Source organism: Saccoglossus kowalevskii, chromosome 3 (assembly GCF_978046115.1).
Source record: "Saccoglossus kowalevskii chromosome 3, keSacKowa6.1, whole genome shotgun sequence".
In the NCBI taxonomy this organism is placed as follows: Eukaryota; Metazoa; Hemichordata; class Enteropneusta; family Harrimaniidae; genus Saccoglossus; species Saccoglossus kowalevskii.
In genome coordinates, this window is record NC_140643.1 from 45,521,039 (window position 1) to 45,539,271 (window position 18,233).

The following is an 18,233-nucleotide window of genomic DNA, read 5'->3' on the forward strand; positions in this document are numbered from 1 at the left end:
TGAACCTACATAAATACTGAATCCGATCACAAGAAATATTCAAATGAATTTTGAATCAAACCATGAAAATATATGATGTGCATCAGATTCCTGCAAGAGTACAGACAACACCATGTTTGAATAAACTGGACCAGGCACACTGGAGAAATGGTTGATGACAAAAAACATATAGAAACACCACTACATGTATGTGTCAGCCAAAAGCATTGCACTGGAAATGGTTCAAAAAAACATGTCATTATTAATGACATAGTCCCTATTGGAATCAGGGGAAATGTTTTCATGCCAAAAATGAAGTAATATGCACCAAAAGCATAGTTTGTAATTGAGAGCAAATAATTGGCTGGTCTAGTATTAACAGAAATTAGATGAATTAAATGACTCTTCCAAAATCAAATAAATGGTCAGTAATGAAACTGACAGTATATGCTATTTCATGCATTTTTTGTATCCAAACTGATTTTTCTTTGTCCAGGCTCATGTAAAGAAGAGAAAATTTGAAGGAAAAAAAAACATGTCAACATTACATTTAAAAAAACAAGATTTCAACATGTGTAAAATTTGTATCAAATTTAAACAAAAACCAACAAATCCTGTCAAAGATACCACGTTTACAAAAAACCAAGATGGATGCCAGTCGACCATCTTTGGTCTGATTATGGAACAAACTGTCATGAGCATGTATTCTTATATTTTTGATGTATGTTCCAAAAATAAATGAAAATGATTCATATAAGCCTTGGAGATATTATAGTAGGTGGTCAAAAAGCAAGAAGGCCACCAGTTAACCATCTTTGATCCAATTGTAAAACAAATTGTAATGGACATGTAATATAAAATGTACAATGTATGTATCAAATTTGAACAAAAACTGACAAAGCATGCACAAAATACCACATTTAAAAAACAAAATGGCTGACAGTACATCGGCCATCATTGATCCGTTTGGAAAACAAATCACCATAGAGATATATCTTAACATGGTTAACATATGTACCAAATTTAAACAAAAACTGACAAAGCATGTATAAGATACCACATTTTCAAAAAACAAAATGGCTGCCAGTCAGCGATCTTGGATTGAATCAGTAAACCATTATGTGCATACATGTATGTCCGAGATAAAGTACTAGCACATATGCAAAGAATGAACAGATTTAGTCCACAGGGTTCTTAAATACGACTTCGGATGGACAGGCGGGGACCAAATTATACCGGTAAGTCCCTGTTTCAAAATTCGTTCAAACAACCATTTTGAATAAAGTCGCACACACAAATTATGTGCATCAGTAGCCCATCAAGTTTTAATAAAGTTGACCAAGACATACTAGTAAACAGTTGGTTTTCATCAAAATGAAAAAAACAACATGCATATGTAAACCATTGTCAATATGGCTGCCAGTCTGCCATACTGAATCAAAACAAAAAACATGTAATGTGTATATCATTATCAATATGGCTGCCAGTCTGCCATACTGAATCAAATCAAAAAACAAAAAACATGTAATGTGTATATCATTATCAATATGGCTGCCAGTCTGCCATACTGAATCAAATCAAAAAACAAAAAACATGTAATGTGTATATCATTATCAATATGGCTGCCAGTCTGCCATACTGAATCAAATCAAAAAAACATGTAATGTGTATATCATTATCAATATGGCATCAGTCAGCTATTTTGAATACATGTATATATATAACATGATGTATAACGAATATATAAAATTTAAATGTAATAAGTCAAAGCATTTAAGAGATATGGCTCTAGAAGCCCAATCATTAAAACAAAATGGCCGCCAGTCAGCCATTTTGAATCCAATCTGAAAATTATAATGACAAGCATCAGGAACCCTTAATGTCTAATGTATGTACCAAGTTTGAACAAAATCAATCTGTAAATAGCCGCGAAATGGTTGATTTTTTGGATTTTTTAGCACAAAAATGGCCGCCAGTTGGCTATCTTGAATCAGATCGTAAAACAAAATGATGTTCATCAAGGTCGTATAATGTCTAATATATATACCAAGTTTGAACATAATCCATTTGTAAACAGCCGAGAAATGCTTGATTTTGATGATTTTTAGCACAAAAATGGCCGCCATTCGACCATCTTGAATCAGATCGTGAAACAAATTGACGTACATATGTATAATATCATGTAATAATAATAATAATAATAATAACTTTATTGCATCCTTAGAATTACAAATGTTCTATTGGTTTACAGCAATAAATATATAAGTGATTAAAATAATATCAAAGTATGATGACGTAAAAAATAGAAAAAAAAGAGTCAAGGTATTATATCCAAAAGCTCATTTCTTAAAATGAATGATTTATGTAAAAATTCCCCTAAAAGTTTTATTATATTTCTGTCATTACTTTTCATTAAATATGTGAATTTTTGCAGGTTGGTAATGATTTCTTTGGGGAATAAAATATTGGAAATAAAATCATTTCTATCTGTTTGATATCGTGGGCAAACTAAAAGAAAGTGTAATTCGTCTTCAACTTCCTGTAATGGGCATTGTTTACAAATTCTATTTTCTAATGGGGTTTTTGGATTGGTATGTCTGTATGATGTATGTGTGAAGTTTGATTGTGATTGGTCTCGGCATTTCTAAGATACAGGTCCGGACGCACGCACAGACGCACGTGTGGACACACGGAGGTCAAAACATAAGTCCACGTTTTCGGACTGCGTCCGAACGGGGACTAAAAAAACATGTAATGTGTATTTCATTACCAATATGGCTGCCAGTCTGCCATACTGAATCAAAACAAAAAACATGTAATGTGTATATCATTACCAATATGGCTGCCAGTCTGCCATACTGAATCAAATCACAAAACATGTAATGTGTATATCATTACCAATATGGCTGCCAGTCTGCCATACTGAATCAAATCACAAAACATGTAATGTGTATATCATTACCAATATGACTGCCAGTCTGCCATACTGAATCAAATCACAAAATGATCATGCAAACAATTATGGCTTGCTTTTGTACTAAACGAATGATGACAAATTATTATTTTTGGTTTTGTTTTGGGGGACAAATTTGGTCACCAGCCAGTCAAAGGTCAACCCAAAGGAGAAATTGGATGTGCACATGTAGTATTTCATTACTTGTTTTTGTAACAACTTTGAATAAAATCAGTCCACACATGTCCGAGAAATGATGCCAGATAATAAATGGACAGCTGGAACATAAAAAAGAAGTCCCTGTTTCGAACAAAATTGATAGAGCAGTTTCAAAGTTTTTGCTGAGAAAGAGATCGGTTCATAGTTCATAGATGTGACCACAGTAATTATTGAAATCTAGAGAGTTAAATTTCATGATGAATGTTATTACAAAATACCTTATCATTGTCTAAGTACTTTAATGTCAAAAATACAAAATAAGTGACATTGTGATCACAGTGGTTTCCATACTGTAACAAATAACTTAGTTTGACCTAGCTCTACATAAAATTATTTTCAAGCATTTATATGTATATCAATTTTGGCCACTGAGTGACTCTGCATGAACAATACAACATAAATATGATTTCCACTAGAATATCACTGATTACCACAGAGCAAAATAAGACACTAATGTATTTAATTTCCGTCACAGGAAGCCATATTATACATTCCCTCTAGCATTTTATAAGTATCAATCACAAAAAATGACACTTCTCATCTATCATACAATTACAGTGTCACATGTCAATTTATTCCGTGACTGATATTATGTGAATACTGCCAAGTATGCATGAATTAAGACATTGTATCAACCGATACACAGTGTACTGCATGAGTTCAGGGATATGATTCTATTTTCATCACGTTGCAGCCTTCAATGTTACGCAAATGTCATGCTCGATTTTTTTTTTTTTTCTACCAGACTTAGAAGGGTTTTACATAACTCCAACAGCATTAAACACAATACAGACTATTGACATCACATACAAACACTTTCCTTTAATTTGTTTACCTTTGATACAGAATTACTCCAGTGCAAGGTGGGAAGAGATTAACCTGTCACTGACTATAAATGGTAGTACAGCTGCAAATCTTGTAAAGTGATTTTGAGCTGTTATCTCCCATTAAATTATTACTGCAAGTATGGGAAAAGATATATAATAATAAGGTTATCATGCAAATCTGCTAAGTATACTGAGAAAAAGCTCACATGACCTCTGCTACACAGGGTAAAGTGATCATGGAACTGCCATCATGCATACTTAGCAGTGATAACCTCATATTTTTCACTCACATTTGTTGATATTGCTTACGATGTTTTTGCCACTTTTCATAAATTGATCATTCCAACACTACTATATTTTAACTTGAGACAAATTGGGATTGAAAACTTGAATTCAGTGTAATTATACACATGTGTTGTAAACATCTATAGAATACTTACTGGGTTCACAGCAGCGTCACAGTGATCGATAGCTTTATGAGACACATTCATGTCACCAACAACAATTACATGTCTGAAAATGAAAGCCAAATAATGTATAGAAAATAATGCAGTCTTGTTAAGTGTTTTCCATTATAAGACTTATGATTTTTAACCAACCGATTTGACGGCACAATAAAATAAAATGACTTCATGACCGACTCCCATTAACTGTTGAATATGTAATTTTATGTAATGTCAATCTAACTAAAAAAAAAAAAAAAAGAATTTCTGCAACAAAGAAATTAGTAAATAGCATTATAGTAGAACTAATCAAAATACGTGAATATAAAGAATGAAAACAATGGCTTGCCAAATTACAACCTATTTGCACCATATATAGTAATATTTACACAATTATGCACAGACTAATGTAATATGAAATCTTAATGGAAGACATTTACTGTTCGGTTAAAAACAGTAATGACAGAAAGATTGGTAATAGCATTCAATTACTTTAAGAGAGCAGTGGTTCTAACTAAAACAGGTGAATTGGTGTAAAGTGGGTGAGTTCACTGAACGAAAATGATCACATTTTTCATAGTTGAGCACATTGGGAATGATCATTTTTTATGATCAAAAAGGTATATAAGAATGGCGAAATATTGAATCATGGCAAAATTAAAAATTCAGAATATATAATAATACTGATAAATAACAAGTCATTGCCAATGACAGAGTCCCCATCCAGTTTTTAGTGACAGTGTTAATTATAACGAAGGAAGATGTAAATAGATTATTCAGGTATTCATTATGTTAACCATGCTATGTATTGTATATAGATACACATGCGTATTACCGGGGGTATGTTATCAACAAACTGAATGCATCAGTAACTATATGTGATATATACCAAGTTTTGATTTTTCATTTTGGAAAAAACTGGCAAACAGTTCTTCAAAAGTAAACAAAACAAAAAACAAATCACAGTTGGGATTTCTACTAGGTTTTCCATTCTGACTTAAAATTGACTTTAACCAACTTTGAACAAAATTGATCAGAGCATGCCTGAGAAATGACCACTGATGGTCTAATGAACAGATTCATGCTCACTGCAAGCCCCTGTTTCAGAATTACCGATATATATATATATATATTTATTGGATTTGTCAATATTGATATTAGCAATTACAGGAGTAATATTTGCAATTCTAGGGAAAAATAAGTATTTATCATACACATACATTTATCTCAAGTGTTTTAATATCCCTTTATACTGGAAGAACTGTACAAGAAAATGATAGGAATGTACCAGCAGCACCTCAAAACCCAAACCACTTTCCAAAAAACAAAATAACATAAATTTTCCAAAAATGTGTACTCTTTAATAGACAAAGGTTTTTGTTTGTACAAAAATAAAGAAGATGTTTCTATAGAAAAATAAATCATGTATGCTAACAATAGCCATGGATACAAGTGATATACGCAATGTACCATATGTTATGATTTGTCAATGTATTTACAAAGTTTGAACAAAATCCATCCATACATGACAGAAATCTGGTCCTGAAGAGTCAGAAATTTGATTATTTTTTGGCACTAAAATGGCCACCATCTGACCATCTTATATAAATGATCAATTGATGCATTCATGACTGAGATCTGGTTCAGAAATGTTTTCATATCCAATATGTACAGGGATGCAGACATATGAACAGACACAGACAAATATAGGATTGCATATCAGGGAAAATAGAGATAATTATTATGGAAATATTATGATTATTATGCACACAGTTCAGCCCCAAACTCACACATCAGGTCTGTGGAATATATCAGAGCACTAAGCTATATTGAAATATCCTGTCGGTTCTTGAGACTTCAGTAGAACCCAAAAAATTCAATCAGACATGCCAATCAAATATTTATGGATTGAACCAAATATGAATTATATCTGTTGATTATCCCAGAGCACCAATCCACCAAGCTTTATTAAAATCTATTGAGTGGTTCATTAAAAACAGCTAAAAAATTATCATTATGCACATTTGGTAATTAATATTCATTGATTTCAACAAAAACTAATCTTGTAGTTTGTGTGATAATTATACCACAGCATCTATGTACAAATTGAATCGTTCATTGAAATCAGATGAGTGGTTTTAGTGAAATACACAAGATGCAAATACATGTATATCAATATTCATAAACACATACAGATAAAAGAAATCACATCTTACTGCAGTTTGTACAATATTATAAAAAATGGACTTCGTAACCCAAACTGCTGCAGGGTGGCTTCACTTTTAATTTATTAAGCTATAGAATGACATGGGCTTGATACAGTTTATCTTACCTTCCAGCGGATAACAATGCTTCACATCTTGTCTGAAGCAAAGAATAAAATCTCAATTTAAAGTTTAATCTTTCTTGGTCGTCTGGTTCACAGCGAGGACAGTACACATTAATAATGACAACATCTTCATTTTTACCTGCACTGGATCTTTAAGAAAATAATGAGGTTAAATCCGGATTAAATTTCTTGTTTGGCAAGATGAAATAGTCTGTGGAGCGCTTAATACAGAATATATATACGAATAAATGTGTAATAAATAATAGTGGTCCACACATCCAGTTCAGATAATTGTTAGATAACTTTCTGGAATTCAATAACTAATATTGAATTTATAAATAAATTATAATCTGATGACATTTTTATTAGAAAAATTGAAGAAGCATTAAGAGATATAATTATATGTCACATAAAATGAAATGTAAACCTGGCATGAAGTATAAAAGCTTGGTGATCTCATTTATCTGTAGAACATTTTAAATGAGGCAATTTGATACAGTACATTTATGTTGACATTCGTTTTCAATTGAGTGTCAAAAAGAGCTGACCCTGAGAGAATCGTAAGGTGATTAAAAACCAGTGGGCTTGTTAGATTTGCAACAAATTATAACATATAGACTGCTCCCAATATTAAATTGAAGATATCAATTGAGGGAAAGTAATGATGTTTCAACTGCTTGAATACTTTACTAAAGTATAAATGAAATTATTTCCGTAAGATTGCTGAATTACTGTCAACAATAACTCTGATGCCTACTGTATTGACTTGTGGGAAAATAACAGGCACTGAAGAGTTAACTTCAAAATGAAAAGAATCACAGTATACACAGGTGAGTTGAGCACCACAATGAAGACAGCAACTACTCACACCCTGAGAACGGTGATGTTGTCATAATGTGGAAATCATTCTAATAGAGATAATGTTATGAATATTTTGTTCTCCTCCTTTTAGAAAAAAATAATGATTTGCAATTATCATACAAAATAGTCTGTCGTCACCATGTCAACGTGCTAGTACACGAGTGTTATACAACTAAATAATGACCGGGCCTCGACTTTGTCTACTATGTTCTAGTTAGAACCAATGGAGAGAATGACAAGTTGAAGATAAGATTGAGTGTTGAAGATAAACAGTGATAAACGTCAATCAAATATATTGAATTACATGAATGAATGTAACAGAGAGGGCTGGGAAGGGGGCAGGGGCTGGGGGGGGGGGCAGGGGCAGTATCTTCAGCTCTTGCCCATAATTCAATACAAGGTCATGTAACAACAAATATTGTGGGGGAAAATGAATATTTTGTACATGTAGACTGCCTAAGGATTTAACAGTGTGTCAGAAACAAGGTCAGAGTTCAGAAATTATGCGATAATTTATGAACAATGTCACAATGCATTCCATGACATCGTTAATGACATAGTCCCCGTTGGAATTAGGGGAAATGTTATTCATGCCAAAAAATATGGACAAAAAGCATAATTAGTAATTGAGAATGAATAATTGGTTAGTCTAGTATCAACAGAAATCAAAATATATGGTCAGAAATTAAAGTGTAAGTCAAGGCACTACCGGTACTTTTATTTTGTTTTTTTGCTTACTAATAAACATACTGATTTAAATTATGAGTGTTAAAATTTTTCATCCTTATATATGCATCTATGGCAGAGATATTATCAATAGGCATGGAAGTAATTATTTGAGTTGATAAACAACGCACACATATATGTAACATCCGGGTACTTTTAAAGACACTGTGACGTGTTATCGTCTGAATATCTAAGATTTGATTGAAAAGTGTGTTTGTGCAGTGTGAAAAAAACATGAGTTTGGGTTAGGACCCAACTCACTACAAATCTCTTGTTTTTGCGTCACTCAAAACTAGGTGTCAGGGAAAAGTGAAAGGCCTTAATTTAGTTGTAAAATAGGCGTCACAAACTTGTTAAAAATTAGTCGATCAAAAAACAAAATTTCACAAGATGACCAAAAAATAAAATATTTTTTCAGTTTTGTTGGTAACGTAAAGTATATTTTAAAAGAAGTTTCAAATAAAAACAAACAAGAGTTGCTTAGTAGCAAATGCTCACGGTAGCACAATCTGGTCATGCTACATTTCACAAGTGAATAACTTACTTGTTTTTGAAGTGTTGAAATTGATTATTGCTCAGTAGTTATTATATTAATGTACAGAAAATAAATTTGTTGAATTGTTATGAAATGCAACAATTTCGGTCATATGTAAACTCCCGATGCAATACGATATCTGCCATGTTTTTCGATATACGAGTAGACCTGATAGGTCAAGTTGCTAATTAACCAATCAAAATATGCTGGATTGTGCCGTGTTCAAATTACCATAGCTCCTTTAAATATGTTAATGACAGTTCAGCAACTTAATGGCAAACGCCACACAAAATAAATTTACCGATGTTATAGTATGATCTTTTGGCTTTGAAATTGATGGGAAAACAGCATTATTTTTTTTGAAATAAAAAAAATAGTTGTTTTCAAAAGTTAAATTGAGCATTGAAGAAATTTGTTTTGCCGTGATAACAGCTCATTGTCGAAAAGAGGTTTAACCCAACATGCTAGCCACAGTGAACCATACTCTTGAATAAGCGTCAATAACTATTGGGAAAACCTCAATTACAATTAAAATTAGTGTCAGGAAAGATTTAAATATTTGAAAATGACGCCTAACTAATTTTACTGAAAATGAATTAATTAGCCCGAATAAGTCAAATACAAATTCCGTCTTAATGTTTGCCTCCCATACAAGACCTTCTTTTTTAGGACAAAAAGTGAAAAACAGTTATCGTTTGCACACACATAATATTTGAAGGTCGGCATCTCTCTGGAACACAGCTTTGCACAGTAACCGTGAATAAATTCAATGGGTGCCACAGTTCGCTGGCAGTGAGCAAGAATTTTGACTCTCCAATGTTGTCATGGATTAATCCAATGAGATTATGTCACGGTGCTACACTTAAATTGTCAGTCATAGTCACATGGCGGTGTATGTAGCCTTAGGGAGGCATGTATTGAAACCCTTAGAATTCAACACACGCAATTTTCAACAACAAACACATTGTAATTAACAGCACATACACATAATATTAGACAACTATAAAAATTCACAACATTTACCTTCCCTTTAAACAGGATATGCTATTCATTTTTTGTATCCAAACTGAATTTCATTTGTACAGGCTCATGTACAGAGATAAATAGTAGGCAGTCAACCATCTTTGATCTGATTGTGAAATTAATTGTCATGGACATGTATCATAACATGTATAATTCGAAGAGAGAAAAAAACATGTCAGTGATACATTTTGAAAAAACAAGATGGCTGCCATGTGGTCATTTTGGATTCAAACATGAAACAAATCACCATGGACATGCATCTCAACATGTCGAATGTTTGTAACAAATTTGAACAAAAACCAACAAATCCTGTCCAAGATACCATATTTGCCGATGCCAGGATGCCAGTCGGCCATCGTTGATCTGATTATAAACCAAACTGACATATGGACATATATTCCAGCATGCATGATGTATATGTGCCAAATATGTTAAAACTACAAAGTGTAAAATTAGACCACAAAAATGCACAATATGGAATATCACAAAATACAGAAAATAAATGACATTTAACAGCTAAGGACGCAAATTTAAAATCGCGAATAATCGCGTTGCCTCTCGCATAAAAGAGACGAGATTTGGCCTGAATGTCAACGTTGTCATTAAGGTCACTAGTGATCAAGTGTCCCAGATATTTATATACAGTGATGTAATCAAGTAGTCTACCACTTAAATAAATTGACACATTCCTTAACCTTTGAAAACGTGGCTGAATTAACATACATAAGGTTTTTTCTCATTAAAAAAGATAGAGTTAAGTTTGCCATACTGTCCACAAGTATCAACTAGTAATTGTTGACCATACGCTCCTGTGCTGAATACTACAATATCGTCAGCGTAAAATAAATGATTAATTCTCTGGAAAGGAGGATAGTTCATTACTGAGGTTATCAATATAAACTGTAAACAATATAGGTGAAGAGATCTCACCCTAGCTGTTTCACATCAGAAAAACAATTATTCCATCTAACAACAAATGTTTACTGCTTGTACTTTGTTCAAACAGGGACTAATAAACAAACACAAATTAGAATTATAACAATACCATATTTGCTCTATTAGAAGTGCATACACTTATGTAAAGTGCAGGTGTGTTTTTATGAATAAAATTACATCGTACTATTTTAACATGCAATTCTTGGTTTATATTCACTGCTATTGGAGTGCTTAGAGCAAATAGAGTATATTGAATGCTGTGGTGTGCATATTTTTCAATGGGCAACCATCATTGTCTATTCATATTTTTTACTCATTACTAATTATATCCAAACTCAGTGTTCCATCTTAAACAGGAAGAGATTTACCGATAATGTAGTGCGATCTTTTGACTTTGATTTCCATAGTAAAATGACATGAATTCTTCTTAAATCAAGAAATTAGTTGTTATCCAAAGATAAACTGAGCATTGAAGAAGAATTTAACACTTTTACTGTCATAAAAGCTCATTATTGAAAACTTTTGAAACACAGACGTATAAGGAGTATTGACGAAGGTTGTCGCCAGAACAAAAACAGTTGCACTGCGTGTCTGACATATTATCACCGCTGAACAATATATAGGTGTGAATATTTTTAGGCATGTTGTCGAAACAAATGAATAGGATTAGGAACAATGCCGTTTTGGACCAGCTGGTTGAAACAATGAAGTCAGTCACGATCTTGCTGAATTGGGGGTGCGGTTAGTAATAGGTACTTTTCATGTTTTCAATTTTTGTTAAGAACTCTTTAACCCCAAAGCTGGAATTGGGGGTGTGGTTACTATTACATATACAAAATATTTGAAATCAGAAATAACAATAACTGACATTTTACTTTTACTTTAGTTTTATATGTATTGTACTTTATTATTAACATTTTATTGCTGTTCAACCAAAGGAAATTATTTCTAAGGATGCAATAAATTCATTATTATTATTATTATATACGGTTTATATTAGGATTTTAACGGTATATTCAGAATTTTTGTTAGTGAGGATCCAAGTTACTCAGTGAGAATGGACAATTTGAGAACCGCTCTTATATTTAACTTCTAAATCAAGGTGTTTTAGTGAACAGATGTCACAACTTTCTCAGGGCCATTATGTAAAAATAAAGACATCATTTTTACTTTTGGGGACTATAATGTTTTTTCATACAATTTTTTGCCTAATTTAAGTGATAATAAAATACTTATGCTGTGGTAATTATTAAATGATAATAATTAGGTTGAAATATTTTCATACAAAAATGTACTTGTCACTGAAGGAATAATACAGTGAAAATAAAATTCATACAAAACACCCAAAAAGCTTTTTCAGCGAAAATTACAGTAATTTACAGTAATTTAAAATACCATAATTTAATAGGAACATTGAACAATAATAATTTATTGTAGGTAGACAAATTCTCTCTCAGAAAAACTGAAAATGATATATTTGAATGGTTGTATTATTAGAGTGGATTTCAGTCAGTGGAGGTGAGAAACATGGAACAAACACAGAAAGAATGATAGAAGTTCTAATTATTAGCATTGTTCAACTAAAAAAAGAAATATGATAATCCCTTTTCTAGGACTACGTCCGAATAGATCACTAAAATCTTGATTAAATTTAAATAGTAGTGACCTGAGATACAAGTACATTGTACACCAGTAGGTTTCTGTAAAGTAAATTTACATTTGTAGAACTAAATATTTCAGAGTATCAACAGCATTACTGTTTGTAAACAATGATGCTAAGAAACATTGTTTACTGTGACACATTTTGTTTGAAGTCGGCAAATGTGATACATTTCAAAAAAATTCAGTCATTAATTATGTATTTGGCAATTGGTATGTAAACATACATGGGTGAAAGAAGACACTGACAGCTGGGCAAGTGTTTGTTTGCTTAGCAATGTTTACACAAACACTAATTTGCAAAACTATGTCACTGGACAATATTATGTTAATTAATTATTTTGTTGTGTTTTATCACATTTGGGGCCACAGTCAGTATATATATTTGCTTAATGCAATGGGAATGTTATGAATATATGTTTTCAGCAATATAAACATTGTTTTAAGCTATATAGATGATATTATTAATTAACTACAAGTTTCATTAATAATGTAATTTTAATTTATCAAGAGCCTCAACCTCATGACCACAGTCAACAAATATATAATTAGTGAATGCAAAATAAGAATAGCATGACTAACCGAGCGTGATTCATTCTCACGTTATCCTCGCAAGCTGCATTCAGTGCTGATTAATTGCCTTTTTTTTAATAAAATACTGTGTATAGTAACACATGCACTCATGTCACAACCCTGCGGTTGTTTAGGTAGTGAAGTTGACTTTACAAGATCCATTGTGAGCCGCCTGCAGTGGTTTTGTTCAATGTATACAAACCACCAGGTTATTTGTATACGTCTGCGGTATATAGAAAGGCATTGACAAGGATGTCAGGATTAAATGAGTAATACTCCACTGCCTGAAGAGGAATGTATGTCAGCTTGTCTCATCTTGTGATACCGGATCTTGCTCCATGCTGTGTGATCTTTTCTTCCTCCTTTTGTAACCCTAGCAACATGAGCAACAAGCATTCAAAACTTACTTTATCTTATGAAGTGATAACAAGGCTCTTCCTTCATTGTCAAGGGAACGTAATTCTTCATCTGTGAAGTCAGTTTGGTTGCCATAGTTACCAACAACCTCATTTCCTGCTGAAGATGAGAGGATTCCAGACAGTCCTTCTTCTGCAGCTAGAGGTGTGAAGTCATTGTGACAGAATGTTGCAACACCTATTATGAAAACGAAAAAGCTGTTTGAAGATACGATTGAGAAGAAGAATATTAAAGAATACATTTTGCATGTCTATAAAAAAAAAGACTTTTCTCATATGACTTGTTATCTAATTTCTCTTTCTACTATAATTTCTTGGTAGATAAGTTTCTATGGGGGTTTATAATTATGTAACCCACTTATATTCTTATGCCCTCTAAGATATTTCTGTGTTTTTATTATAGTGTAATGTTCTCTGGTTGAAATAGTAGGGGATAATTTCAAAAAATATATAATAGTTTAATGCAGAATAATTCAACTCAACTGTCATTATAACTCAAGAAAAAGAAGATATCACCTTCCGTCAAAAGTAAAGTAACAAGGCACAAATCTGACCTCACCTCCTGACCTCCAGCCAAGACTTAACCACCTGACTTCAAACCAAGAACTGAGCACCTGACATTTAGCCAAAACCTGACCTACTGACCACCAGCCAAGACTTCACCTCCTGACCTCCAGCCAAGACCTGACCACCTAACCGCCAAAACCTGACCTTCAACCAATACCTGACCACAAGACCTCCAGCTAAGGTTTTGACCACATGACCTCCAACCAGGACCTCACCTCCTGACCTCTAGCCAAGATCTGCCCTCCTGTATGTACCGGCATTACATTCCAAATATCAAAACAATGATACTGGTGGATTTCAAGAAGGGGTTGAAAGTATATCCAATCCAAAATACCAGAATAAAATATACATAAAATATAAAAAGTAAGATTATAAGAATCCCACACTCCCCAAGTCCTGAAAAATAAGATTTAACATTATTTCTCAAGTTGGCGAGTGTGAGACAAAAACTCCCAGACAATTGTGTGATTCTTTTCCTTACATAGCCACAAAATATGTTATTAAACAGAAAAAACAAACTTGATGCAAGACATGTATTGTGAATGTATTATTCTGCATCACAAAACATCCCTATCATCCATTAAGACAACACACACACCATATATTCTAAACACCTAGGAAGCCTTGTTTTCATGGTTCAGTACGAACCATATAGATGTATACTAGTGGTTGACAAAATTGTTCATGTTTTGATGTGTGCAAGTGCATAATTCTTCAACACTTGTCCCGATATTTATAGAATATATCAAATTCAATATGGAGTCCATTCTTGAGGAATTCTCTTAAGACAACAATTAACAAACAAAACAGAACGTAAGATTGATCTAAAACTGAATCAGCCATATCATATTTCTTATCATTCCATCTATCATTGCCATTAACAAATAATGATGTTATCAAGCAGCAATAGCAATAACAATTTAATTATCATTTGCAATTCTGTCTGTAGAGAGAATAAATTGTGAGAACTCATTTAATTGACCATGGAGAAAAATGGGAAAATAACACAAAATGTTCATGATTATATTCACACCAAAATCATGATCATTTCAGACCACAACATTTCAATTCAATTTAAACAGACATTTGTATGACTGTAGATTTTAAAATTGGAATGCACAATGTTACCACACAATAAAGTAAATTAGCCAATCATGTTTCACCAGTGAGACTCGCATCCCTTTCCTCAGGTACGTGAATGCCAAATAGTCATCTAGGGAAAATTTGAATATTGTAAATTCAGGGTCAGTCCACGGTCTATATATGATTCCAGTAAATTAAACATGGAAATACTGCCCTCTATTTTGTAAGCTTATCCTTATACACTGGTATTTCAGCACATTTTTTTTGTTTTAGGCAGATTTTATAATGATTTCAGTTGAACAATGGAGTCAAACATGACCTGAAATTACATAAAAATATTTTAAATAATATCAGCAAGTTTGAGTATGCATTTTTGTGTTTATATTTAATTGTTACAATGGCCTACATGATTATGTTGAGTACCTTTCATTAGCTATACAACACAAATAGAATAACAAAGAATTATACAGATTCAATCAATTTGTCAACAGAGGGCGCTATGCAGTGGCAAAATAAAGTGTTCAAGGTACCCAAGCTGACCAGAAACATACATTGTCATGTCCAGGATAAAAAGTTGTTCTACCATGTTTACTCAGATGTTTTGAAATGATAATTGTTCAAGATGTTGCCAAATAGTTGTAAACAAGTTTTCATTATGATTCTAGACTTACGAACAAGGCCAGAAATCTAATTTGGCACTATACAATGTACCGTACATGTATGCACATCTTTAAATAGATGTTTTTCAAGTTTCTATAGCAACTAATTAATTCAATTTCTTCCAAAATGCTTCTCATATATCACAGCAATATCATAGAATCTCAGGTTTTAGGCAGAAAAGAACAAAAGAGAAGTAATTCTAACGATAATTTGTACACGTACACAGTCATGTATGTAAATTCTAAAGTCACTTTGAACACTAATTGCAAAACAAAGCCACATAAAATAAATATTCTGGATACTGTTATTTCTACACTTGTAATTAAGAAACAAGATAATACCTATAGGGACAGATAATCCAGATACAGAATCATTCAATCATAACAAGAAAACTCTTGGTTTACAAAAAATAGGTTACAATTTGAAACGAAAAAGGTGGTCGATAGAAATGTATTTCCAGATTTAAAGAACTGATGACTCTAGCAATACTAATACTGAATATCGTCAACTCTTCTACAATTCCATCTATTTAAATCTCATCTATCAATGCAGGCCCCTTAATTGGCATTTACGAAAAGAATTCCTTTATCTCACCTGTTTTTTTTTTCAATGCCAACCAATCTGCTAATATCGCCCTCTGTTTTTGACAAAGAAATTAAGCAAAGTAACACTGCCCTCTATGTTGGGAAATTACTTTTTTTTGTGGGAACTTTTTCACATTTGGGTTTTTTGATTTGGCTTCTTGCTTCGATTTATATCACTCAATTCAAATGTGTTTTTGCACAATTTACCAAACTCAGTACTGACTGACTGACTGACTGACTGACTGACTGACTCATTATTTGTAAAGCGACAATGTCAACAAATAATAATCACGAGAAGTTTTCTCACCTGAGTATCCTTGTCTTCCTTTTGAAAAACTGAAATACGAGTTATATCCTTCTACAACAGCATTGGCCTCATCTAGCTGGTCACCTTTAAATAACAAAGAGACATATTGAAATATGAGTTATATCCTTCTACAACAGCATTGGCCTCATCTAGCTGGTCACCTTTAAATAACAAAGAGACATATTGAAATATGAGTTATATCCTTCTACAACAGCATTGGCCTCATCTAGCTGGTCACCTTTAAAGTGCCTGTGAAATGGCTGCTATTTTCACGCCTAAAATTATTAATTGATACATAAATATTATTAATTTTTATGTTTCTAAGCATGAATTATTTTTTTTAAGTGAAAAAATGTGTTTTAAACTCAGTCTACGGCAACTTTATTTTTGTGTATTTTAAAACGAGGCTCCTCATTAGCTTCCATTTGCATACAGAAATTCCCCTTGTGACGTCAGAAAGGGAAGTCGCATGGCAGCTTGCATTGCCGATACGTGTAAATAAGGCAAATTTCTTATGCAGTTTTCTCGTCTTTGACTAAATTGTCACTTATGTACTTGTTCGTCGAGGAAGAATGAACCATAATGAACACATAGTATCATTTTTTGTTGCATGGGGTTCAGTTAGATGCGAAATATGTCCGTTCTGGTATAGCTGGTCACCGTGATCGTCACCGACACCGGCGCACGTTTGTACACTGTTGCTGGACAAAATAGAATTTGACGTCGGAATTATCTCGTTATTTAGCAGGTTACTAGGCACGTCACTACACTGTTTTATTTCAAAGATCGTCTGAGTAAAACTTTCAAAATTAAAATAAAAGAGAACATATTTTGACATTCTAAACATTATAGTGATCACTATAAAATAATTAAAAAAACGACATCACAGTTACTAAATAAATGACAGTCGCGTGGAAATAAATTGACATTTTGTTAAAATTGGTGAACGCGTCGGGTCACGGCGAGGGCAAGTGGGTTAAAAGCGGCGTTTAATTGGATAACAAAAATAATCGAGATCGACCCAAATACAGATAAATTTAGAGTGGATTCAAGTTAGCTTGATCCATGGCGTGATTGTCATAATTATAACATCGTATTAAAACTTTATTTGGTGGAAACACATTGACCAAGCCCGGATTCTTATTTCATAAATTATTACGCAGATCAAGCTGCAAGCATGGAGATAAAAAAGAACAGAGGTGTGAATTCGACATTCAACACCAATCACCAAACAATTCAGAAACTTTTAGCCTTCGAAAATGAAAACAGTTAGCAGTGTGTAAGGGCTGTGTAATTTCCTGTTTGTCCGATGCTTTGTTTTCGTGTCACTGTCAAAAATATTGCTACCTTTTACTTAACAGGGACTAAATGGAAACGATAATCAGGATCGCAAAAAAAAGTCAACTGATTTGAAACACTTGCCGGACGTCTCTCTCTCTCTTCTGAAATCCGCCTCGGTGATCATGGGCTGGTCCGGAATCTATTTCTTTCAAAAGTGTTGCGCCAGGTTTATGTTGTCGGCGTTTCTCTTTAAACCTTGTTCTTTTTTTTAT

At 32.9% G+C, this 18,233-nt stretch overlaps 1 protein-coding gene across 1 annotated transcript in view; it reads right to left on the reverse strand.

Moving 5' to 3' along the window:
* The window catches only part of LOC100369245 (DNA-(apurinic or apyrimidinic site) endonuclease 2-like), a 49,223-nt gene that overhangs the window by 10,381 nt on the left and 20,609 nt on the right, over positions 1-18,233 (reverse strand). The window contains exons 2-5 of the mRNA XM_002739670.4: positions 16,681-16,764; positions 13,471-13,657; positions 6,754-6,900; positions 4,419-4,491 (exon numbers count right to left, since the gene is read on the reverse strand). Of these exons, the coding sequence (XP_002739716.2) occupies positions 4,419-4,491; positions 6,754-6,900; positions 13,471-13,657; positions 16,681-16,764 (491 nt within the window). The remainder of the gene's footprint in view (positions 1-4,418; positions 4,492-6,753; positions 6,901-13,470; positions 13,658-16,680; positions 16,765-18,233) is intronic.